This window comes from Podarcis raffonei, chromosome 9 (genome assembly GCF_027172205.1).
Source record: "Podarcis raffonei isolate rPodRaf1 chromosome 9, rPodRaf1.pri, whole genome shotgun sequence".
Classification (NCBI taxonomy): domain Eukaryota; kingdom Metazoa; phylum Chordata; class Lepidosauria; order Squamata; family Lacertidae; genus Podarcis; species Podarcis raffonei.
In genome coordinates, this window is record NC_070610.1 from 29,859,072 (window position 1) to 29,886,354 (window position 27,283).

Here is a 27,283-nt window from a genome sequence, read left to right on the forward strand (position 1 = left end):
TTGAAGCCACATTCACCTGTTAGCCACAATCCATATCAATCCTCAAGTTTCCTGTCAAATACTGCTGATTCATGTGTTACTTCTAAGAGACCACCTTCCATCCAAGCAGAAAACTAACAGCATTCACTTAGTACTTCAGAATGGTGTGAACAGCTTCATTAATTGGGAATTCAAGCAGGTTACAAGGGAAAACTTAAAAGATTGTGCATGCTTGGTGAAGACATTCCTGCCCCATCTCTGATGCGAACACCATGCAAATATGGCTTGAAACACAGGGGGGGAAATATATTTGCTACATTTAGAACTGCTAATGTGAACATACCCTTAGGGAGAGCACTATTTGCTATTCTGCCTTGGGCTGCAAAATGTCTTGAGCAGGCCATGAGTGCTTCATTGTAAATGCCTTCCTCACCTGCTTTGCAATTTTGTTCTGTGATGGTAACCATGTTGGCAAAAAAAACCTTCATCATGAAGAGGGGGGGAAATCAAACCTTTACATTACACCAAATCACGTCAACGGCATCCAGAGCATGAATTGGGGATGCCTGAATTCAAATCCCTTTGCAGCTCTGAAGGTCACTGCATGGCCTTGGGCACTCTTGTCATACAATCCACCTCACAGGGTTGTTGTGAAAACAGAATATGACACCCTGAGTTGTTTGGGGGAAAAACAGAATGCAAACTGTGTGAAATTCAGCCTTTTCTCTTGGCCAAAAGGCAGGACAAACACACTAAGAAATAAAATGAATTCATGAATAAATCTTATAGTAGCAATTTTAAATATTACGGTAATATGAAGAAAAGAGATGATGTGGGAAGTGAATAGCAGGGAAATGAGTGCTTGGCAAACTGTGTCTTTTGCAAACCAATTATTTATATAAAATAAATATCTTGCCATTTTTAATTATTATAAAGTGCCATCAATATGCATGATGAATTTACAAGGGAACAGGGACTTTTCCTGAATAACTTAACCAAAATTCAGCACATAGGAATCAAGGGAGAAGAGGGGAGGGGAGGCAGAGGCAGAGGCAAACTAAGGAAGACTATGTATTTATTCATTCTGAGGTGCGTATTAATTGACTGGCAGGACAGCCAGAGAGTTAGAGAGCACAGATTCGGTGGTCAAGAGATGCACAATTCAATCACCACATCATCAAAAAGGAAGCCGGCCAGTTTTAAGAGGCCAACAGGAGGCTGTAACCCGAAGCGCCACTGAGTGCAGGCTTGGGAGACTCCTGGGAAACAGCTAATAAGCTGCTTGGGAGTTGTAAAGTCCACAGAGCAGTGTCCAGGTTTTAGTTTACCAAAGTTGGTACTGCTCCCCCCTCTGAGACAGCCTGGGACTGCTGACGTCACTGAGGAGCAGAGATAAAGGGGTGATATACAGCAGCTGGAAAGCAAAAACCTCTGAGGCGTGCTGGAGAGAGGCTCTACTGCTCAGTCCAAGGAACCACCGCTAAGCTGACAGGAACCCTTTCTTACAGAGATCTAGGGAGGAGGAAGAAGAAAAGGGAACCATTAAAGATACCCTCAGAAAATTGCTGAAAAATGCCACAGAACGTTGTCCTCCCAGGACCGGCGCCTTGGGGCTTCAGGCTGACAGGAGGGATAGATTTTAAGCAGCCGTTAATCATATCCAGGGTATGTCCTTTTCCCTTTTCTTTTCTTTTCTTTTTCTTACAATGGCATCCTTGAAGTTGTGGAAGTGTGGAGTCTGCAGGAGGTGATGGTGTCTTGCTCATCCTCAGACAAGACATGCTTTGCTGAATGCTTTGTATTTTTAAAGAACACAACACAGGTGGTTGTTAATTTTGCACTGTGCAATCAATGGTTGAAGGGTTTCTTTTAATATGCTTGTCAAGAAGAGTGAGCAGACTTGACACTGCTATTTCTTCCCATGCACCCCTTACTCTGATGTAGTATTCATCTACCCAACCACATGAATGGTTACCAGTGCAATCCTAGATATGTCTCTTTAGAAGAAGAAAACCACTCAATTCAATGGAATCACTCTCAGGTAAGGGGACACAGGATTCACTGGACTGCAGTCCTGTAATCCGCTTACCTGTGACCCCATTGAATCCAGTGGGATTTGGAATAGGGCCAAATTTGCAACACAATTTTGCAGTGCAGTGCCCCCACCCCCCACCGCTTAGCTTCAGACAACCTGGACCAGGGCATTTATAGAACTGCTTAGGAGAAGGTGGAAGTACACCTTTTCCACCCCTGCCCCCTCCCCATAAATGCTGCTAGAGAGCTTAAGCTTGGGTCTGACTGCCAGCCCCAAACTTGAGCATTTTGTTTCTACATGAAGGGGAGTCAGGGTTTGGAGACTAAGGAACTGGAGAATGTGTCTTCTTTTCCTTTGCTTCCTCCTGTAATATCTTGATTATTCACCCCTCCACTGCTTTCAGAGTCTTCCTCCCACCTCCCCTGTGGACAGAAATGAGAGAAACCTGTAGAAAGCAATGGATAAATTCAATTTTTTGCATACTTGAGTTTCCTCCTCAAAAAAAGCAAAATGTAGCAGCAAATACAGGAGTTCCTAACCATAGCATTAATGTGAACCTAGAACTTCCATCTCTGATGAAATAGGATGTGTCTGTTCTTGCTTTCTCCATATAGGCTCAACTAGTATCATATTCTGTATGTCCTGGAAACTCACAGGTTCTTCTTGGACCATTTTGGGGGTTTTCTTTTAATTTACAAACTTGCATACAGTACTTCAATCTACCCAGGGCTCCCTCAAGTTTATAGAAACCACCTCCTTATTTTTGGTTGTGCTGTTTTGCTTTCAAACTGAGAGGTACACAGCCACCCACTTCACTTCACCTAACTGGAACTCCAATGTGCACATGACTTGAAAATTAAAAAGGATGTTGTCTTCCCTGTTCAAGCACAAAGATGGCACATATAAAGAACGGAACATCATGCAAACTCTTCGACTGAAACCCTTATGCTACTTATTCTAGTGAAAAGAAACTCAAGGAGTCAGAAATTTGAGGTAGAGAAGCAAGGGGGCACAATCCTTTTCTAGCCCACTGCTTTTCCATTTCATCACCTCCTCAAGCCACTCCAGATGTGCATCTCAATACAACAACACAGCTGGGTGTCAGTTAACTAGTTTAACTAAGTTGTACAAAAGGAATTTGCAGGATACCTTCTTGGGGAAAGGAGCTATACATATTCATTTTCACATTTAGGGTAAGTTCACACAAAATCAGCATAATGAGAGTTCACGGGGAGAGTGGGGTAATGATGTAATTAGTTGTGCCTAATAAGGGGACAACTGAAGGATCAAATGTAGACATTTCTGAGTGCTTTCTTCAGATATTTTTCAAAATGATTACACACTCACCCTGTTGGTTTGTAACTGGGAACTTGTTGACAAGTGGGATATACTTCCCTAAAGCAAATCAGGTTAGTAATTTTATTGAGTTCATCTAGGAGCAACTTAACATGTATATTACAATGCTAACTCAGAGAGTCTTCATACTGAATCAGTTGGGGTTACTTTGCTGACCTCAAAAATGAGCAAAGAGGTGATAGTTTTAGGATTGATTCATTAGCAACAAACTATTTCAAGGCCACGCCATCTGTACACAACGTCCTTTACAGGAGCATAAATCCTTGTTGAGCCATCCAGATTGATATACATTTTTGCCCAAACATGCACAGCCACTCCATATATTTATCCTGAGGCAACATGCACAAGGATGTGGAATGTTGCCATTGTGGACAAAAACTGTGAGATCTAATTTTGGAATTCACATTTCTGCATTTTCCATTACTTTATAATGCTGATCAAATAAAGTCAGTGCCAATGCCTTATGCAAGAACTGTGATTTCAACACCTCTCTCATTTATTTCATTTTACTGCATGCATTTTACTGCATGCACAAGTGGAATTAATTGGCCACAACCTTGAAGACCTCTACGGACTGAAAGATAGGATAAATATTTGAAATAAATAACAAAAATAAAAATGCTCCTGCTAAATCTCACTGAGGTCAATTGAAATGACAGGCACATCCTTAACTGACATTAATAGATCTTTGAAAAGTGGTTAACAGTACAGCCCTTTGTTGGCTTACTCATAATAGATTCCCATTGCATTCAGTGGTGATTACTCACAAATAACTACGCACTGGATCATAGCCTTACAGAGCAGATCGTGCCCTTTAAGTGTTAAAAATTCCATGATATATACTTTCAATATCACTTTTTACAAACAACTTCAGTTTCACCGGATGCTACAGATACAGCTAGTATTCCTTGCAGAATGAGAATATCTAAACGTATTATCCTCTCAAATTTGTTGTCTGATTGAAAAAGTACAACTACACAAATAAAAAATGCCAGTGTAAGGAGTTGAAGAATTATTGCTGACTTAACAGTATTTCAAATGAGAACTCTTGTTAGAGTTAAGGTACTAAATTTAGGCACTTAAAGAAAAACCAACACAGCTAGCTAGTACCGTAAACAAAGAGTAGTTTGTTTCACCAGAACTCCATGCACTCTGAGTGTTTAACCTTCATAAAATGCACAAAGCACATGTAAGCTGACGTGGTGCATGCTTATGGCATCTGACATGGACACACTGGAGAAAGGGAAACAATGTCTGAGCTTAAAAACAATAGAAGACACTGTGGAGTTTTTGGACTCCTATTGCCTTTTATGGCATTATAAGAGGGAAGGACTTTCCATTATCTCTCAAGAAAAGTATTTTAGTAACGCTAGGCTTCTTGCCTGCATTTGTTTACAATAAGCTCAGTCAAGTTTAAAGTTCTATTAACAAAAGAGGAGCTGCATTTATACCTAATTACTGAGAAGTAAATTGTTTGGTATTATCTGAGTCACTGTGAGACAAGTAGCTTTGGGAGCTGCTGAACAAGACTCATTAACTGTCTGTTTCAAGGCCTACTGCTCCGCACTGCAAGGCGTGTTTACATAAAAAGACAAATGTGAAGACGGATGCCTTGAGTTTTACTGGTACATCTGTTTGATGTTAACATATGTCAACTACTTTGATTCTTTTTCTCATTTATATGTAGCAGTTCAGTATTTAGAAATGGATCTCTAAAGTGCGGGCCCAAGCCCCGGAATACTTTAAATCAGTTCAATATAACCTTAACTCCTTGATCCAAAAGATATGGATTTATCAGAGCAAGTTCTAAAATCAATGGCCCTAAAGCAGCTTAGGTTAACCATTTTTAAGGTAACTGGCTTGAGGGTATCTTGAACTATCCATGTGCAAACCATAGGAAATATACATGGGAGTCAAATTATTTTGTTTGAGAAACAAAACACCAAACCGTAGCATTTTATAACAAAGTACAGGATACATATGCATTTTTGATAACACTGTGTGAACACAAATTTAAAACTGAACAGTGGAAACACAGTAAGTGCACAGTAAATGGAAGTGTGAACACAGCCACAGTTACAGTTTTAAGAATACATTTATCTCAGGTTGAATGTCTGCATGCACTCCAAATACCGGTAAATGAAGTTGAGCTCCTGGATAATCAGACTTTCCCTATACACTTCAATGGAAGTGTATCCCTTTGCACATCCAGAACTGCATCCCTTTGCACATCCAGAACTGAACCCTTATTTGAAGTGAGTGCTGGAACACCTGAAGATTGAGTGGGATCCATGTATACCATGGACAAGGAACCTGCAGCCCTTCAGAAGATGCAGTTCCTGTCATTCCAGGTCTTTGGCTACAAGGTGGGGCTGACTGAAGTTATAGCTCAACAACATCTGGAGGGCTGCAGGCTCCCCATGTTGTACACATTAAAGGGAGCCACACCTTCAAAGAATAATTGCATCAAGGCAATAGTGTCTACCATACATTGTATAGTTTTAACTTTTCACTATCGGGAGCTTTTAATGACAACTTATTGGACTTTTCTAAGTAAAGGTATTTACGGATGAGGGACTTATTTCCTAGTGGCTCAGGCTATCATTTTAAGAGAATTGTACTGAATCCTTAGGAAAATGATACAGGACAGATCTATGTTTTTCAAGATGAAGATGTACATATTTTTTAAAAAAAATTCTTTAGCTATGCCGATTTCCCATCAATTTGTGACAAGACAGCATGATCATTCAAAAATAGCTTTCAAATTAAGCAATAAATCTTTTTGGAATTGATTTTCTAGTAGCGTAGAGTTTTAAACAGACCATAGCAAAACAGAGTAACCTAGTCAATCAGGTAAAGACTTCACAAGGGAGAGACAGAAGGGGCTACTACCACCTGTTTATCTAGAGAAGTGATGTCATAATCAAAAAGCTATCTGTGGTTACCCAAACCAAATACAGTAAGACAACCCTCTGGAAGGTTTCAAGCAAATGTAAAACCTCAGGGCAGATAATCCAGACAAGCTAAGTATAGAAGTGGATTGAACTGCAGCCCAATCGTCAACATACTGCACTGCTTGCTTGAAGGCCACCAAAATAAATGCAACTAAGGCAAAAAGAGCAGTTTGTGGATTAATCAAAGCATGCTAAGAGACAGTTAAGCACATCAATGCAAGAAGCAAAATATTTCCTTGTCTAATAACTGTGAGAAGCTGGATTTACAGATTAGGCAATTGACAAGTAGATTACAATATTGTCATGTTTCACAAAAAAAGTTTTATCAAGCAATGATGCTTCCAAGCAATAGCTCTCTCTCTCTTTTGAGAACCAGGATACACACATCAGTAAGAACCACACATTAGTAAGGCAGACAACTTTTATTCCCTAGTAGGGCTGGTGAGCACTAATGGCATGACAGGTAGAAATCCAACATGGGTATGCATAAAATTTTTTAGCACATCAGAAGCTTTTTCAGTCACACTAGCTTTTCACATACGAAGGGCGAATTATGTAGACAAGGAATCTCCTATCTGAAGTGTTAACTGGTACATTCTAGGGAAGGCTGCACCAGATGAGATTTCTAAATGCCCTGTGCTGTGCATGGCATTGTACTGAAACTGCAACATACCAGAAATTACCCCTAAGTGTTCTCAATGGCAAAATTATAATTTAAAAAAATAAATCCCCAAAGTGAGACTATATTCTCTGTTTGGTCACTTTGTGACAATGCCACAAAAGTTTGGAAACCATTTCAGTTGTCTGAAATCTTTATTTCTTGCTACAATTAGAATCCCACCTTTCCACCAAGGAGTTCAAGGTGGTGTACATGCTTCTCCTCCTCTCCATTTTATCCTCACAACAGCCCTGTGTGGTAGGTAAGACTGAGAAATAGTGATTGGCTTAAGGTCACCCAGTGGACTCCATGGCTAAGTGGAGATTTAAACCCTGGACTCCCAGCTTCTAGCCTGACACTCTTACCACTGTGCAACACTGGAATGTGCTGAGGAGGAGATCAGGTCTGGAACTTCCAAAACCCTTAGCATTTGCTCAAGCCAATATATCACTTGCTAAACTCTGTATCAGACATACTTCATGTCTGGTATTTTTTGAAGAGAGAAATATTTCTGGAATTCTTCAGCCTTCTAGAAAAGGCTTGTGCAGTTTAACATTCTCTTTCACAAGGAGAGGTGTAGAAACCAATAGGAAGGAGTGGTTCATGGCAGAAACTAGGCACAAGGTTGCCAGGCCGCAACCATCACCCACACCAGACTTGAGTGAGCAATGTTTGCTATTTCCTCTATTTTGTAATTATGACAAATTTCAAAAGTATTAAGCCAACCACAAAACCTGTTACATGCATAAAACTGGATAAAGCACAACAAATTATATAACCTGTGTGCCAACCATCATCACCCCATCCATATGCAAAGCAAATAATGAAAATATTAGAGAGCAAGTTTCTGTTTTATACAGCCATACTGCTAAACAATGGCATTATAATTCCCATAAAACACTGAGAAATCTATATTACCATTGAAGATAGACTTGTTGACTCATGGTCCCTTGCTGCACATTCCATGTCATGCAACATAATGTAGGTGACAGTTATCTGTCCTCACTGGCAGCGCCAAAACTCTTCTGAACATAAGCTTGTTTTAGTATTTTAACTCTTCACATGTTTTAAACTATTGCCATATAATTTTATTGAGTTTTTTTGTAAACAGCTTTGTTTTTTCTATAATCAACAGTGTATAAATTTTATGAAATAAATAAATAAATGCTAAAATATCAGCTAGCACCAAAATAATAATTAAAAATAGAAGCTAATGCTTACATGCCTGTCACAATGAGTCACAGATCAACTACAGCTCATACTTGAAATTAAGTGAAGTTCCACCACCTCCCTTATTTGTGTCAAAATAAGTTGCACTGAAATCAATACAACTTCTTAGGTGGAAACAGGTCTACTTATCAATTAAAAGAAACATCTTGTGTTTCTTTCAGATCACTCCAGGAAGCAAAGCTTCACAAGCCAATTTGTGCCCTGGTGACATCATTATAGCTATTGATGGCTATGGCACAGAGAACATGACTCACAATGATGCACAAGAGAGAATTAAAGCAGCGTCACACCAGCTCTGTCTGAAAATTGAGAGGTAAGATTTTGCCATATGCTTGGAGTACAATACAGTGCTACCTTGGGTTACAGACACTTCAGCTTACAGACTCCACTAACCCAGAAATAGTACCTCGGGTTAAGAACTTTGCTTCAGGATGAGAACAGAAATCGTGCGGTGGTGGCGCAGCGGCAGCGGAAGGCCCCATTAACTAAAGTGGTACCTCAGGTTAAGAACAGTTTCAGGTTAAGAACGGACCTCCGGAACGAATTAAGTTCTTAACCCGAGGTACCACTGTAATGGATTCAATGTTTCCCATCTAAATTAAAGTTTGCCATTATCTGATGATTACAAACATTCATAGCCATGGATCCAATAGATTTCTGGGCCCAACATCCTAGATTTAGATGTTCTTGGCATGATAATGTGGCAAGATTGCCATGACAAATCCTAGTCCTGTTTCCCTTGGCGTAATATATCTTATGCAGCTTCTCAGACTATTTTCTACTAAATAGTCCCACTGATAAACAGCACTGCTCCTTACAGGTTCGAAACAAAATAGTACTCTGTTTGGCCTTGAAGGGTAGGCACACAATGGAATGAGGCTGTCTCCCAGGCCACCCATCAGTGGGTAATTTGAGAGCAATAAATGCTAGTCAAGGGGCCAATCAGGCAGAAGCAAACAAAGTAAGGACAGGGAGAAAGCATGAGCACAGAATAACCTGCTGCTCAAGAGTGAGCTGGAATTGGATTGGGCAATGTTTAGTTAGTCTGGGCCCTGCAAGACTCAACAAGAGGAGTGTGAGACTGCAGAAGCTGGAGACAGTAGCTGGATAAGATAACAAGGAATTCAGCAAGGGAGTATGACTCTGAGGTATAAGGAAAGTTGTCTCCAGGCCCAAGGCTGCTGGTTCAAATTCCAGTATGCTATTGTCCATGGAAACTTGGGGCATTGCTTCTTCTCACAGACACCAAAGCAACCAAATTCTAAATCCCAGCTCAATTTGAAGTAAAGGGCAAAAGTTTGCATTTCGCCTAACTGCATTGTAAGATATAGCCCACCCATTCTATTCTTGATGTTACCATTGTCCTTACATGCTTCAGCTTTTCCACTGTACACATTCTTACCAAGCACAACCTTTTCTTTTAAAAAAAACCCAAAACAGGTTGATTGTATCCATTTTATGTTTTGTTTAAAAACACACACTTTGGATTCAGAAGTGGCTCACCAGTTGGGATGCAGCCACTTTGCTAGCTTCCTGGTAGGTGTGTTGCTGTTGCTTACGGGAGGGACAAGGCAGTGGGGAGGTTGGTGTGGTGCAAACACACCAGCAGATTAGTGCCAACATCCCCACTGCCTCTCCCCTCCTCTCCCTCTGAGTAAGCAACAGCAGCCCATCTGCTAGGAAGCTGGTATAGTGGCTCCACCCCACCCAGCAAGTCACTCCTGCCTGTATTGCTATGGGGTACTCCCAGATAGATATTTATTGGGGGATCAGTGCTGCTTAGGCAAAGTTTTTCACAGCAGCCATACACATTGATTTCAAAATGCCAGCTTGTATCCCACCCACATTTAATTTCGATTTACCCTGTATGAGATAATTCTGTTAAGTTGACATAACTTGTTGCCAATGACCTATTTGCAATATTAAACCCCCATTTGGAAGCATCCTTAGACTTTCACAATTCCTCTTATCTTTCTTTTGCCACAAGTAAGCTTACAAGCATTATCTGAAATTTTCCCTGCTCAACAAAAACTAAAGGACCACTGTCCTATTTTTCTTTAGTTACCAATTCAGTATTGTCTACTTTTCATAAGATTTAATATACAAATAAACAGTTAACTTATTTAAAAGTTAAGTTTTCATGTTGTGATAAAAGGGAGACAAAAGCTTTGGGGGCTTTAGGATTGCATAACACATTGAATGCAGATGTGCTATATTAAGGATTCTTCATTTTTCACCCTACAGGGCAGAAACAAGAATGTGGTCTCCGCAAATAACAGAAGATGGTAGTCCACATCCATTCAAAGTAAACTTGGAAGCTGAACCACAGGTAGCAAATCACTTTAAATCAGCGGCATTCCCATTGTATTTTGCAGCAGCTTACTTACATCTTTATTATGTTTCCCAACATCTAGTTAACCTCCTGTTAAACATATGATATCTTAAAGCAGTAAATCCCTATACTTTTGTATGAAAAACCATTGGAAGCTGTAAGATTCTTACATCTGTTCTGGACATGATCTTGAGCCATTAAATTCTTAATACCTCACATGTTCCAGAGCCGAGTCCAGACACTGAAAACAGCTTCTAGAGAAAGGTCCCAAGGACCCCTGGTTAAATTTACCCACCCTCACTCACCTGAATATCACACCTAATCCAAATAAGTCTACTGTCTTAACCCAGGCCACATCCGCACCATACATTTAAAGCACTATTTCTGTATATCACTTGAACAGCCATGGCTTCTCCCAGAGAATCCTATGAATTGTAGTTTGTTAAGGAGGCTGAGAATTGTTCGGTGACCCCCTGCCCTCACAGGGCTACAATTCCCAGTTTCCTGGGAAGAGGGACTTATTGTTAAACCACACTGGGAATTGTAGCTCTGTGGGGAGAACAAGGGTCTCCTAACAATTCTCAGCAGCCTTAACAAGCTACAATTGCCAGAATTATTTGGGAGAAGCCATGACTGTTCGTGGTATAGTAGTACTTTAAATGTATAATGTGGATGTGTCCCCAAATTGAAATTTTTAAGTCTTAGAATTCTTAGGGAGTCTTATCTTCCTTGGTCAGGCAGAAACCCTCTACTGTATCCTCAGCCTAGTTGATTTACAGCCACCCTGGATGTAACACTGATGTAATTTTCTTAACAATGCATGCTTATGGTTAGTTAGTGTGTGACACTAAACAGATTACCCATTCGGGTAGTCATTATTCTAGATGAACTGATCTGAAGTAACTTGTGATATCTGTTAGGGGCACACCACACCGTGAGCTTGAATAGTAATAATATTTGGAAACTAAGGCACGCATAATAGAAATACTGCATTGTTTGAAATCTCAGTAAAAAAATATGTCAACATCAAAAATACTGAATTCATTTTACAATGCTGAAAATGGTCTTTTCAAACCACACATTTTAACCTATACAATGCCATCCTGATAAATAGGCCAACTGGTTTGTTTGAAAATACTCTTCTGATGCTTGTAAAATTCAAAAGATGTCCACCATTTAGAGCTATCTGTGTGATTATGCCCCTAACATCTTTGTTGGGACTTATAAATTATGTGCAGTGATTACTATTTAAATTTGGTCTTGAGTTCTCAGTGAATTTATCAGACAAATTTTAGAGGTTTATTCATATGATAAATGCAAAAGCTGGACTGTTATTTTTTCTGTTGCTTGCTTTGCCATTTACACTTTGTGCACATGGTGATATTTCTAGAAACTAAAATTAACTCAAACTCATTGCAGCAATGATATACTTTTACAGTAAGACATTACAAATATGATGTTGTTATAATATGTACTCTTTCTGCACTTCCATCTGTAAACTAATCCCAGTTAAAAACTAGTTGATGATATATTTATCAAAGTTAATCTACATATAACATGGTTTCTGACTATATAGGATTTACTTGCATTCTTAGAAATGTACCTTGATTCCACAAGCACATTTACTTGGAAGAAAGCCCCAATGATAGTATAAACCTTTGCATTTATCAACCATCCCATTAGGTTGATATACCAAACAAGTGGAAATCTTGCTCAACCTGTCTGGCTTTTGAGATATTAACAAGTACCGTATTTCTCACATATTTTTAAGCATATTTTCTCAGCTATGTGGACGAAGGGTGGGTGTTTGAATAAAAAAATACAACTGCAGATTTTATTGTTAGGATGCTGATGTGCTAAATATGGCATGCTATGGGTTTGCTGCATTTGCTTTTAGCTACAGAATGTGCACAGCTGAAACACGTGGCTGAGTTTACAAGATATTTCAATGCCAGGTGTGCCCACACTATTTAAAGATTAGTTTACTAAATCAACCAAAATGACTCAAGCAAGTGAATAGCCTCACTTAAGTAAGCTGTAGATCTAGGTTTTTGGTTTCAGTGGCACTTTTGTCCTTTGACTTCAGTGATATTGGAAGCATTCTATTTAGAACTCCACACTATGGTGTTTGCTTATATGCTGGGTCTTTTTCAGTTTAGTCTTGTCTACTTTTAGAACACTGATCTACCGCATGTGCACACACACGCACACACATATATATACCTATTATGTGTCCATGTCTTTTTTACTGAAGGTTAAGCTGATTTGTGGCTGTGAGACTTTTCAAGCAAATATGCCTAGACATTAGTACATGTGGAAAATAGATGCATTAAAAAAAATTTAAATGGCTATTTAGCCTTTTCATTTCAAAAATTGCTGTGGGCTCTGCCAGACAGCTTATTTATTTAGGATTAATCTTGACTTGCTTGCACAAAGCTTATGCAGAAGTTAGATTATATCTGGTCTTTATGGAGCATTTGTTCTGATGTGTTTGTGGGAGGATATACAACAGGGGTCAGCAAACTTTTTCAGCAGGGGGCCGGTCCACTGTCCCTCAGAGTTTGTGGGGGGATGGACTATATTTTGGGGGGAAACATATGAATTCCTATGCCCCACAAACAACCCAGAGATGCATTTTAAATAAAAAGCACACATTCTACTCATGTAAAAACACGCTGATTCCCGGACCGTCTGTGGGCCGGATTTAGAAGGCAATTGAGCCGGATCCGGCCCCCGGGCCTAAGTTTGCCTAACCATGATATACAACAAGGAGCATTCATCTTGATTTGCTTACAGGGTGTTTATACATCATCCTGTGAATCATTTGCTTATTCCACGCTATTTACCTATCACTTTCCAAACTGAAAAAAATCAGATTATTTTTTTTAATGGCTTTGTTGTGCTAGAGTACTTTGATCCACACTAATTGCACAAACCTAAATTTCCTGGAATGTGCTTGAATCCCTCCTGCAAAATTTTATTAGAGGCTACTGTTGAAACAATCCTAAGTGGTAAACAATAAGGTTACAAAAAATTCAATCAGCACAAATCTGGTTTAAACATAAAATCAGAAAATCTTAGCATTAAAATGCCTGCTAAAATAAGAAGTACCAGAAGTTAAACAGAGAGGCGGACTGTTTGATCCCAGCCAGGAGCATATTCCACAGAATTGGACCCACAATACTGAATGCATAGTTATGAACTGTGCATGCGAGCTATGGGGGATCACTAACAGTGACTCCCCCAAATACCCCAGCAATTAGGCAGGGATATAAGGAAACAGTGGTCCTTAAAATATCTGACCCCAATTGTTGTCTTGTAATTGTTGAGAATTGATTAGAGGCTAGGAGAGGATATATTTATTAGATTTTATCCTTCCTCACATTGTTGAGTTCAGCAGAGTGCCATTCCTTTGCCACTTAAAAGGGAGCTTGTATAAGCTAGTTTTAGCCTTTTAGAATTAATAAACCAGGGTGCTTTAAGGCAGGCTGGATTTTCCTGATATTACCCACCTTTTCCTCCCCCTCAAATAATAACTACACAATAGGTTTTCTGGAAAAGTTAAAATAACATTTACTCACTCAGTCTACATCTTCAAGAACAGCAGTTACAGCAGCAAAATGTAGGCAGGCTTAAAATGCTATTTAAGTTACTAAGAGACATTAAAGTCTAGCTTAGAGATGGAGTCTGAGCTGGAGGTTACAGGTATTATAAGGAAAAAAGGTGTGCCCAGGAAGGGAGGAGCATACTAAGTTATACCTCTTCCTGTCAGGACACAAAAGGGAAGTGATCTCACAGTCCTCTCTAGTAAGAACCGAAGGAAAACTCTATGAGCTTCAGCCCCTATTATGTGCCTAGCTAGAAAAACATGAATTTTTGATTCGATGGCTATAAATATCCTGCAGTAATTAATACAAGAACCTTGAACCTGGCCCAGTAATATATGGATAGCCAATGCAAGCTTTTAAGCACTAGAGTCATGTGCTGGTGGTAGTTTGGCCCTACTAGCAATCCAGCTGCAGCATTTTGCACCAGCTGGAGCTTCCAGACTGGGCCCAATGTTGACTCCACAGAGAGCATTTCAATAATCAAAGTCTTAAAGTTACCAATGCCTTGTAGCCAGGGCAAGCTATCCATGTCCAAGACTGACTGAAAGTATCCTTTCACAGTTTAATGTGAAACATGTTTACTCTAACATAAATCCTACTGATTTAAATGGGACCTACTCCCAAATTAAATATGCATAGGATTGCAGGTTTCTGTTATTTAATCTGAGACAGAGAACCCCCTCCCCAATCCCTGATAACGTCTAGCAATCCAAACTATGTCATTACATGTGTAATGCAGAGTTTTGCCAATAACATGTCCCTTTATTGGATGCAATTTGTAGGGACAAATAAACTTCAATGACAATGTGAGTTGACTCATATTGGGATTACTAGAAGTTACTGGGGAAGACAGCAGGTGGCTGCTAATATTGACTGCACCTCTTATGTAATATCTAATTACAGCCATATTTAGCTACACAGCCAAATTTACAGTTTCTTCTACAGAAATTAGCAATGACATGTTATTTTCTATAAGTATATATCCTCCCTATACTCCTCCATATATTTTCTATGGTGAAACACAGGATGCTTGCTTAGTGGTTTGCAGCAAGATGTGTTTTATTAATAAGTAGCAGCATTGCCAATTGTGCTTGTTATTGGCTTTAATGTGCATTGTAGCTTTGTGTATTTTGTCTGCCTGTTGTGCACAGGAATTCAAGCCCATTGGTACAGCTCACAACAGAAGGGCCCAGCCTTTTGTTGCAGCAGCAAATCTCGATAACAAAAGACAGGTGGTGAGCTCTGCCTATAACTCTCCCATTGGGCTGTATTCATCTGGCAATATACATGATGCTCTTCATGGACAGCTGCGGGGCCTTATCCCCAATTCACCTGCAAAGTAAGTAAGATGCCCTAAGATGGTCTTTTGCTGCAACATCTGTTTAACTGGCTTCATGGTCTCAAGTCCAGCTCTTGCTATTCTTTTTTCTTTCTTTCCTGATGCTCAAAATATACAAAACGTTATTCAAAAAATTTACCTCTAAAATGAATCTTCAAATAAGCAAGACCAATATTATAGACATTTCTCTTTCAGGGGGTTGGCTACACAAGACATTATTATTATTACGCACATTCCAGCCAAAGCTAAATACTGAAGGCACATCCTATGTGCATGCACACACAAGATGCACACAGGAGCAAGCCCCATTGGTTTGACTTACTTCTGAGTAAACATGGATAGGATCAGGCTGCAAGTCTTATTGATTGCAACAGGCAATATATATAAAAATGGTGTGCAGCCTCATCCTATGTGTACACATATGTAAGTCCCACTGTGTTCAATGGGACATATTCCAAAGCACGTGAGCTTAGGCTTGTAGCCTAAAAAGTTAACTTTGGCTTGATTGTTCCTATTGTTCTCTTTTTCTCACAATAACATCAGATGTATTAATGTTACTACTATATAACTTACAACTCAATAATTTACAACATGTATGTTAACTAATCTTTTCTGGAAGCAAATATGCTTGCTTAAGTTAAAAACAACAACAACCCTGTATTTCCTTTTCTTCTTCTTCTCCAGGACTTGGGCTACTTTGAACACAAGCATAACATTCGGCCCAAACCTTTCATAGTCTCAGGCCCGAGCAGGTTATAACTTCTCTGTGTAATCTGTAACTGGGTGCATGGTGTTTTGTTTTTTAATGAAAACAGTAACAATGCTATTTCAGTATGTTGTAAAGCCTTCTAATGAATAAACGCTTGCTTTGCAGCACCTATAAATCTGAGATCAAATGCCATCAAATGCCAAAAGAAACGCCTGTTTCATTTGTCATGGAGAATAGTAGTGAAAGGGCACATTTTTTGTGCAATTATTGATCAAAGTCACAACAATCTGCCAAGCAGTAATGCGCCTACAATCAGGTTAATTTCAACTGAACCTACATCAGAGAATTGTTTGGTGCATTACAGAGATCAAAACTGAAATATCACACGTAACATTACTTACAGGGCTTTAAAATATGTAGTAACGTACATACAAACAAACTACAACAACACTATGATGTTGGGCTAGAAGGGAGAATGAGAAAGGAGGGAAGGACCTCATATTGAACCTCCACAGGCTAAGGATACCCAGTGTACATCCAAGGACACCAGTGGATAAGAACAAGATGGCACTCTGATGAAATAGAGCAGGGATAGAGTTTGATAGGGATGTTTCTGTCCTTTATGGAATGCTTAATTATCATTCTTATACAATTCTTCAATGGAGGAAGTGACTTGAGGGTTGAAAATGGAGAGCTACATATGTTTATGTCCTGCAGGAGATGACCATTTTGCAGTTAATGTGTCATTAACAAATTACTCTCATTTTCTCATCTCACAACGCGGGTGGCAGTGTGGGTTAAACCACAGAGCCTAGGACTTGCCGTTCAGAAGGTTGGCAGTTCGAATCCCCACAATGGAGTGAGCTCCTGTTGCTCGGTCCCTGCTCCTGCCAACCTAGCAGTTCGAAAGCACGTCAAAGTGCAAGTAGATCAATAGGTACCGCTCCGGCAGGAAGGTAAATGGCATTTCCGTGCGCTGCTCTGGTTCGCCAGAAGCGGCTTAGTCATGTTGGCCACATGACCCGGAAGCTGTACACCGCCTCCCTTGGCCAATAAAGCGAGATGAGCGCCGCAACCCCAGAGTCGGCCACAACTGGACTTAATGGTCAAGGATCCCTTTACCTTATTCTCATTTTCTATTTCATAGGCAAATGATACTATTTTGCTTATTTGGTTAGATTGTTTTGCACATCACCTTTCATCTGAAAATCTTAGGGGTGGGTAGCAGTTAAATTCAGTAAAATACAGTTCACATCAATACATAATACCATTAAAAACACAATAAAAGCAAAATAAGTTACTAAATGTCAGTGACCATTCCCCCAAGTCTAGCTAAAAAAGCTACGTTTTGAGCTTTTTAGAGTAACTGCCAACTCAATTTCAAGGGACAGGGAGTTTCAAAGCCAGGGTGCCACCACAGAAGCTGGCATGCACATCACCACTCCTACTAATGAAGCACTAATTGCGGTGCAGAGGCTGGTGTGCAATTGGACTGCTGGGCAGAAGTCCAGGAGACCAACATCAGGTGGAGCGAGATATGACGACAGGTGGAACCACCTTCTGACTTTTTGTAGGCAAGAAGGCAGGCAGAGTGCCTCACTTGTAGTTTTATAAAACATTTAATGTGTTAACACGAATAGAAGTTATTAATATTGCAGTTGCTATATAAGGGATTATTATTATGACCAGAATGTAACTGAAATTAGTAAGATTTTGGAACGCAGAAATAAATAAAATCATCAAACCATCAATTCTAGCATGCGGGGGACCACCTTATCTAAATTATATAATTCGGTATTTGAACGATTGGTATTGGTAATTGTAGTATAAACTGGTATTGTTATAACGAGGCTATTATTGGATTGTAATTGAAAACTAATAAAAATTATTATCAAGGCAGGCAGGCAGAGGGAGACTGACTGAGATCAGTCTGAGGTTGTTGGGGCAGTACCCCGTATGCCCTAGGACCAGCGCCAACAGGCAATAGCTAAGGCCTCCCTCGCCAATCTCCCGAGTTGTGTTGTAAGAATAAGTTTGTTGTGTTGCAGAGTATATAGTTCCATGCTGAGCATAATTTTTGAGTTTACATAGCAACATAAAGTATCAGCTGGTGGGCATCTGAAATATTTTGCTAAATGCACTCCTTCTGCAGCACTCGTGGGCAGTGCCCTGTTGCTTCTAACAATACCTGGCTGTTAACAGTGCCCTTCAGCTTCTGGAGTTAACATCATCATTATTGACAAGCTTTGCTCATGCTTTCCAAACATGGACCCTGGTTTTATTTCTGAGTAACAGTGTGTGGCTGTACGGCTATCCCCTTGTATGGATATTTAGCTTGAGTGATCTGGCAACTGTAAAGTTTCTTACTTGCTTTGGCACATGCGCAGCTCTTCTGGAATTCTTTGTCTTGCCTTTGATGGTAAGGAATGCACTTTTCTTAAGGCAGTTGACAACATGGTCCTACTTAAATTCCACATAGCATCCCTGAGGGAAGTTAGTTAAATGAAAAAGGATCCATTATGTAGACAAAGCTGCCATTTAGCTGTGGGTGATGTTTCCCTCTTTATAATATTTGTGACAGTAAACACCTGAAATTCAGTGAAAGATGACAAATAATGAATATTGTGAATGTCTGAAAACTCAAAGAGGTATCAGTAGATGCAGCAAATAATCTACATGTGATTGCCATCAGTCACTAGAAGTGATGAATCAGAAATCTGGTTTCAATGTTCCCAAAATTTGGCACTGTGAATGTTCACCAAATTTGGGACATTAAGGTTCCAGTCCAATAATTTTACACCCTCACTGTCTGGGAGGCAGTAATACGCACTGAAATCAGTGGGGCTTACTTTTGAAAGAGGCATAGGATTGTTCTGTAAGGCTGCAGTCCTTTGCACACATGCAGAGTATAATTTCTTTCTGACGTAACATGTTTAGTAGGATTATGCTGCTGTAGTATTTACATATTAGTCCTACAGCATGTTTATCCAGAATTAAAACTTAATTATTTTTGTTATATTTCTGGTAAATAAGTCCACATCCTTAGAGTAGTTTCACATATCTTAAAAAATGGTAATGTTGGCAATAGAGGATGTGCAGCTGAACTGTCTGTTCACTCCCCACAGTTCCCATCTAACAACTAAAAAGGGCACTTACACACCTCTCGTTCCCTGCTATGGGCACCCCATGGGCATCTCACCATGGGAGAAATGTACAAGTTGTCCATTTATTTCTTGCCAATTGCCTCCTGCAATATTCAAAGTTACCCCTAAGCTTCCAAATTAAATTAACTGTAAATTAAGGGGGTTTCCATCTATCTGTCTTAGTAAACCATGCTTAGGAGGCAGATCATGCCCTATAACTATTATAGGGCTTGGCCACAACTGAGCATTATTTAGCTAGTAATCCACTCCCCATCCCATTCGAATTAGACTCAAGTAGTCCACCCCACATATACCTGAATTTGTGCATAGAAATTTATTAAATAGCAACAATAAATAATAAATACATTAGGAGCAACTTGAGCAACTCTTTCCTGTTCATACTACTAGGCATTCCCTTTTGTGTTTTTCCACACTGGAGAGCCAGTGTGGTGTAGTGGTTAAGAGCGGTAGACTCATAATCTGGGGAACCAGGTTCGCGTCTCCGCTCCTCCACATGCAGCTGCTGGGTGACCTTGGGCTAGTCACACTTCTTTGAAGTCTCTCAGCCCCACTCACCTCACAGAGTGTTTGTTGTGGGGGAGGAAGGGAAAGGAGAATGTTAGCCGCTTTGAGACTCCTTAAAGGGTAGTGATAAAGCGGGATATCAAATCCAAACTCCTCCTCTTCTTCTTCTCAGCTTCTCATGTGTTGATTCTATTGGTAATGTTCCAATGGCTTTTAAATGGGTAAAGAAGGCACAGCTTTTCCTACCACAGTGAGATTTGTGTCACATAGCAATTCTGAACCAAGAAAAAAATATGTGGTCAACTGCTAATACAGTCCTAGTCTATGTAGTTTGTGTCTTGGACCATTGAATATTTAAAATTGAGGACTCTAAATTAAAAACTGACAAAGAATGCATGCTTTTGTAATCCAAAACGAATGCAAGAAGAAAATCTGACACGTCTGATTATTTCTGTGGCATCAAAGACTAAATAATTAACAGATCTTTACACCTGCTGTATTAGCATACTGGTGCTTGGGATGCCTTGTGGTGCCATTACCTCAATATGTTCTTAGGAAACAGATTCCACTAGTGCTGTTGCAATGCTGTGCAAGCATCATAGTTATGCATTAGAACAGTACTGGAAATATCAGCATTATCTCACAAAGTTGTTATTTTATACATACGATTGGCAAGAGAAGTTTTAACTTCCAAAATTTCTTCTGATTCTGATTTACTGTTCGAATCTGGCCATTAACCTGTGCCATCCTTGATGTAATTATGTGCTGAAGGAGGTAGTATGAGACAAACATTTGATAAACTATAAAACTTAGAAGTTTTGCATAATAGTTGTGATCTCTTTAAAATTATGGCAGATTATACTCAGTAGAAAAATACACAAAAGTTGTCTTTCATAAAATGTGTTTTTTCTTGCATTTGATTCTTTTGGGCGCTTTTGTCACTCTGGAGAATACTTCTGCTCCCTGTTATTCATCTTCTTTTCCTCTCTGGTTTGCATCACGTATTTTTGTGTACTGGTTTTTGGCACAGTGTTTGCAGTACTCCTTCCGGTATTGACGGCGGCAGCGGACGTAGCACACCCTCTTCAGTTAGCACTGTTAGCACTATCTGTCCTACCGAATTGAAAGCTGCATCTAAGATGGCCCCCAACATTCCTTTAGAAATGGAACTGCCTGGTGTCAAGATTGTACATGCTCAGTTTAACACACCTATGCAATTGTATTCAGATGACAATATTATGGAAACACTGCAGGGGCAGGTTTCTACAGCACTGGGGGAAGCCACCCCAATAAGGTAATCCAAGCCACAATGTATGGTTAGCTTTTTTCTAAGGCATGAATAGTGCTGCCATTATTGTTGCTTCATTAGTCGTTAAGGCTTTTAAATATATCTAAACCATGCCAATTTGAAAGTCAATGTGAAATTCTGAAAACGTAAGTCAATGCCTATTTAGTCATCAATTTCAGTGGGATAAAGACTGCCACCTTGGTGAAAATGTTCTATGGAAGATATACAGATGGACAAAATGTAGCCTAAATTGAGAATTATTAGGAGAACCACTGTGTCATACCAGGGAGATTAAAAATGACGTTTGGTTAGGTTTCATATAAATGTTTTTAGGTTTGTGAAAATTTTATGCATTCTAACTTGTGTTTAAATTAGGGACAAATGCTTGAAAGAAAATATTGTGACTTCCTAGGGAAATGAAGAGTTTTAAGTTTGGTTAAGTTTTTATATAGCTTTATACAATTTGTGTAAATGTTACTTTGATATGGGTATGTAGCTCCCCTTATGTGTCCACCTCCTACTTTGTGATAGTTTGACAACTAGAGACTTGATAACAAATCTCAATCTATAAGCACTCAGCTTATAAACAGTCACAAGAATCCATAATTGATGTCAACAGGAAATGAGACATTCAGATAGATTGCCCTATATATAAATTACATTTACATTAAAGTATATAGCAATTGTCCTGCTAATCTGCTGGAAATTGGCCATCTCTAAACTTTTAGAATTTTGTGTGCACTCACAAAGTAGCTACATTTTCTGGACAGTGATTCCCTGGGGTGTTCATTAAGTGAACTGACTTTACCCATACTGCACTCCTGGACTAAATATTTATTTATCATATTACAAGTAGTGGCAAGCATGCTTTTGGGAACCATTCCAGTAAAAAAAAGCTTTGAGTTGTTTTTGTTGATGGGGTTCATTTTCACCAGGTATGAACTTGGAAATGCCATATTATTCCCTAGGGGTATTTTGTGTCTAGTAACTAATAGAAGCTTTAACCCTTCTTGTGGGATGCTCCAGTTGCCTATAAGAAGATGATTAAAAATCAAGAGTTAAATCTAAAGTGATTAAGCTTTTATTTCCTTTGGAAACTGGTAAAAAATAATGAAAATTGCTTTTGGTGCTCTGGGCTCCTTGGGAAGGAAGATTGAGATATAAATTCAGTAAGTAAATATGTATTTGGATATGCCCCTTTATCTGAGAGTAAGCCCTTTTTAACACATATATCTGAGTAGATATATGTAGGATTGCACTGTTAAACGCCAAGTAAATAACACTTTTCTCTTTGATTAAATCATTTTATGAGCTTTTACTGCTATTCCTCTTGATTGCTGGTGATTTTATTTTTGTCACATGGACATTTTAACAGCAATTATTCCTTTTTAATATTTTGTTTCATAAGCTACTTTGAGCAGACAATGTAGAAAGATGGGGAAAACAAACATCTATAAAGGAAAAACTTTTGAGATTATCAAGATCAGGAATGGGGAATGTGTGCCACTACAGATATTGTTGGACTCCAGTTCAGTGATCCCGGACTACTGGCCTTGTTGGCTGGGGCTGATGAGAGTGGAAACCCAGCAACACTGTGACAAGGGTCACAGATTCTACATCCTTGATCTAGACAATGGCTTTATTAGCTCCCAGTTAGATGCTGTAGGCCAGCAATAGGGAACCTGTCGCCCTACAGATAGTGCTGGATTCCATCTCCCATCAGCATGACCAATGGACAGAGATGATGTGAACTGTCCACTGAAGACCACAGGTTCCCCATTCCTGTTGTAGCCTATGAAGTAGCACAGGGAGTATCCACCTGAGGAAATGGTTATTCCTCCTTTCCTAAAGGAAGTATAGGAAACCAAATATCTAAACTTCATTTTCTGAGCTTTATATTTGTTTTCTGTGTAGATTTCCCTTTGCACATTGCTAGAATGGAAAATGATCTGACTTCGTCTAGTTCTGTGCCTTCCACTTTTGTTTTAAACAATGCAATTATAGTGAACATTTACTGGTTAACTATCTCATACAGCTCATTGATTTTTCAGTGACCCAGTACCAGCTGCAGTGCCCCAGTCTGATGTGTATAGGCTGCTACATGACGATCAGCAAGGACCGAGTAAGCCACGTCAATCTGGTTCCTTTAAGATTCTCCAAGACATGGTCTCTGATGAATCTGGTTAGTTGCCATTTTTGTACGGCATCTCTCTTCACTTACATTGCATTACATGTCTATGATGCAACCAGGCACGCCACCTCCTAGCGGCAGAGGTTTCTTCAGCCCCCTCAATATCTGCTGGCAGGGGGCCAGACCCCCTCGATATTGAGAGGGCGGAGGAGGCAGGGCACGACACAGTTCAGTGGCTGCTTCCTCCTGAGCGTGAGAAAGGAAGCTGCACATTGCAACTACCTCTCCTATGCTCAGGAGGAGCCAAGCACCAAACTGTGCTGCACTCGGCCTCCTCCCGCTGGTGCGACATTGCACATGCATCGTGTGCCAGGCACATGACATCACTCACACATCATGTATGCCAGCCCCCAATCTTGCACGCAAGACAGCGCCTCTGGATGCAGCCACTTTGCTGAAGCTAAGCAGGTTTTGGGCTTGTTAATTACTTAATAGGAGGCAACTCAGGACATCACTTACACATTGTCAAAAAAGAGGGAAGACATCACCAAAAAAAGGGCACAAGCTTGCATAAAATATGCGTGCCATGATTAACATATACAGATGTGAATTAAGAAAGAATTACAATAATTTAGCTAGACGTAAGATACTTCTCATTATTGCGGGGAACACTGTGACCAGGTGACCTGTGTGCCTACTCAACCTGTTGATAGGAAACTTCAAGGTTGCTGTTCTCTCTTCTTATAGAGATGAGAGACTTGGATTGGAGTGCACTTCAAATAAAATATTCCTTCAAAGAGTGGGCTATCCCCTGATAGCCATTCAAATAGAGAACTGTAAACCTTGAGTTCCATAATGGAAGAAAGGCACTAAATAAAGTAAAGCCTAACTGGAACATGCACAGTGATACCAATATCAAATGTTAACCAAGAGGGTTAAACATATGCAGACCATGTGTTCACAGTAAAAATGAGAGAGGGAGATAAAAGTAGCAGCATATATCTATTGCATGATTAAATGGAATCCACTAACTTACTGAGCAGTCCCATAACTCAGAAGTAAATCCAATTGTGTTGAATGAGGATTGCCCCCTAGTGTTTATCGGAATGTGCCTAAGGAAGAGAGGCTGTAGACATGGCAACTGCAGCTTAAAAATTGAGGAAATCACCAACATTATGCCAGAGAATTTGGATGGTTAAAATAATAATCAAGCTTCATGTGTTTTGTTAGGCAATCCCTTGTTTTCTTTTATTTTGTTTTAATACTAATTAGCAATCTCATCTAGTAACTTTGCAGATGAGAATGTGACACTAAGGGAGTATTTTTAATAATTTTTCTCCTACACCATTTCCTCTGTCTAAATTGCATTTAACCCAAGACACTTAGAAGAAGCCTTGAGCTCTGTCCTGTCCTGTAAACAAAAGTGGCATATTTTTCTTTTTCTCCAGATGGTCGGGCCCCTGCTATAAGGAGTGTGAAAGCACCAGTAACGAAGGTACCTGCTGCTGGGGGAAGTGTGCCAAAGGTGCCCTTGTGTGACAAGTGTGGAAATGGAATTGTGTAAGATATTTTATTTTACTTCTAATTGATTCATGGCATAGGTCTTTGGAAAAGTTCACATCAGTTTGTGGTGGGTGGGTATCTGTGATTTCTCTTTCATGAAGTTAAACAAAATTCAAAGCATTCATACCTCTTTATAGAGCTATTTTTTATTACACATTTTTATGCATTTTGTTTTATTTTGTTGGTGCAGCATATTTTTAAAAGGTTACATAAGGTTTGGGACAATGCTATAAATAAAGTCTGCATAGCCTGTGTTGCTCTAAAAGAAATGTTGGCGAAGCTTCTTGATTTTACATGCTCGTCTTAGCTCCCACTGAAATTCAACCTCAGCAGGGTGCCTAACAGATGCTGTACAGACTGGCTGTAACAGCATATGATCAGGAGCTGCAGAGGTGAGGGTATCTCAAATTTACTTAGTGGTTTTCATCAGTCAAATTTTGGCTTGCAGGCATCTAGGTATATTTTATTTTTATTTTTTATTTTTAAGAAACCCGATTTCATATATTCATAATTGAACTTTAACTTCTTTTATTTTCACCCCCTTTATTTGATCAACAGTGGCACAGTGGTGAAGGCACGTGATAAGTACAGGCATCCTGAATGTTTCGTGTGCTCTGACTGCAACCTCAACCTGAAGCAGAAAGGCTACTTCTTTGTGGAGGGGCAATTATACTGTGAAGCTCATGCACGAGCTCGTATGAGGCCCCCAGAGGGATATGAAGCCGTCACTGTTTATCCCAAGGCTTAGCTGTCCGGAGAGACACAAATACCTGCATGCTCACATAAGGCACTATCCGCTTACAGCAGCAATGCGACTGAATGCAATCCAGCATTCTGCTTTTTAAAACAGGGAGGGAGACAGGATGGAGAAGTTGGGAGAAGGATGATCATTCTTGTAGCCCATGTTGGTATCTATGGGATTATTTCCCAAAACATTATCACTATGGCTGCCAGTGTAATCCAATGAGTTATAAATCTGACATGCTATATTAAGATCCTTTGCAAATTGAGTTCATGTATAATACTATGAGTAATCTACAGTGAGAGAACCATACTGTATTTTTAAAATGTACCTCTGTTTCTCTGTACAAGTGCAATTAAATGGCTTTTTTAAAAAAGACATGTTCTGCAGCAGCATTTACTCCCCAGGTGTTTGTTACCTTCATATCCAGTGGAAGTGGGAAGACACATTCAGGAATATAATGTCTGAAGAAATATGACTTGTGGTGGTAGAAGCAGTGGTGGCAAATATCACAAGTTTTTAAAGGGAAGTGAAATAGAGGCAGATGTCTCAAATTAGCAGTTGTTGTATCTGCATAGGGAAAAATAACTTCAATCTCATACATTTTTGGAAGAAAACTCTGTGATAAAATAAGTTTAAGCTTGTGTCTAGAGAAGTCAAGTGCAAGACTGTTGACAGTATGAAAATGGAATATATACCTTAATGTTAAGACTGTAGCCTACTTTATCTCCCTAAGGCATTGTTATTGCAATGTTCTGATGTAACCTATATCTTCACCTGAAGGAAAAACATCAGTCCTCAAACCCTTTCTAAACCTCCTAATCCAGGCCCCCATCTAGCCTCTGGCACTATCCCCAGGCCACATCCCCCACCTGAAAATATGCCCCTTCTCTGGGAGACACCAAAATGGTTTTTTGGGGGAAAGAGTAGTGGTTGGGAGTACATTGAAAACAAATACATGAGAAGAGATTGCAAAAAGTACTTGTGAATTGAGTTCTCAGAGGAAAGGAAAGAGCTGGAGAATAAAGCTATCAGAGGGCATGATGCATATCGTTTTCCCAACAGAGACACAAGTAGCATAAGATATGTGAACCATGTTTGGTTGTGTGCCAGAGGTTTCTGCCAGCACACGACACTTACTGTGGGGTCATTCAGCAAGTTAAATACAGGCTAGCTGTAGATGTTGGGGGAGAGATTAACTCTGGCAAGTTACCTTACAAGGACAGGTGTTTGGTCTTCCCAATAATAAAAAAATCTACATTGTCAGTGTGGCAATCCTCACAAAGTGAGCCCACACAGATGACCAAACTATCCTAGGGTATCTTGGTTATCTGTATCAACCTGCAGTGGAGTTCCAGGGCCCCAAAGGCAACAGCAATGGCTTACTATATTTTGAAGTCAGTGAAGTAAAACATTATCATCTATAGAGAAGAAGAGTTTGGATTTGATATCCCGCCTTTCACTTCCCTTCAGGAGTCTCAAAGCGGCTAACATTCTCCTTTCCCTTCCTCCCCCACAACAAACACTCTGTGAGGTGAGTGGGGCTGAGAGACTTCAGAGAAGTGTGACCAGCCCAAGGTCACCCAGCAGCTGCATGTGGAGGAGCAGAGACGTGAACCCAGTTCCCCAGATTACAAGACTACCGCTCTTAACCACTACACCACACTGGCTCTCCAAGTGTGGTGCCTCCC

At 39.8% G+C, this 27,283-nt stretch overlaps 1 protein-coding gene and 1 long non-coding RNA gene across 5 annotated transcripts in view; one reads left to right on the plus strand and one right to left on the minus strand.

Annotated features, from left to right (window-relative positions):
• The window catches only part of LOC128420692 (uncharacterized), a 102,940-nt gene that overhangs the window by 74,109 nt on the left and 1,548 nt on the right, over nucleotides 1-27,283 (minus strand). The window lies entirely within an intron of this gene.
• On the plus strand, nucleotides 1,252-25,970 carry PDLIM3 (PDZ and LIM domain 3). Of its 3 annotated transcripts, none has more exons than XM_053402482.1 (8): nucleotides 1,252-1,644; nucleotides 8,374-8,525; nucleotides 10,457-10,541; nucleotides 15,304-15,491; nucleotides 20,899-21,162; nucleotides 23,208-23,338; nucleotides 24,736-24,847; nucleotides 25,409-25,970. In XM_053402482.1, the coding sequence occupies exons 1-8, from the start codon at nucleotides 1,552-1,554 to the stop codon at nucleotides 25,596-25,598; spliced, it is 1,215 nt and encodes a 404-aa protein (XP_053258457.1). In that variant the 5' UTR covers nucleotides 1,252-1,551; the 3' UTR covers nucleotides 25,599-25,970. The 3 variants fall into 3 exon arrangements, with proteins under 3 accessions (XP_053258457.1, XP_053258456.1, XP_053258455.1); XM_053402480.1 differs by lacking the exon at nucleotides 15,304-15,491 and adding an exon at nucleotides 16,176-16,243 and having other exon boundaries at nucleotides 1,258-1,644; XM_053402481.1 differs by lacking the exon at nucleotides 20,899-21,162 and having other exon boundaries at nucleotides 1,254-1,644.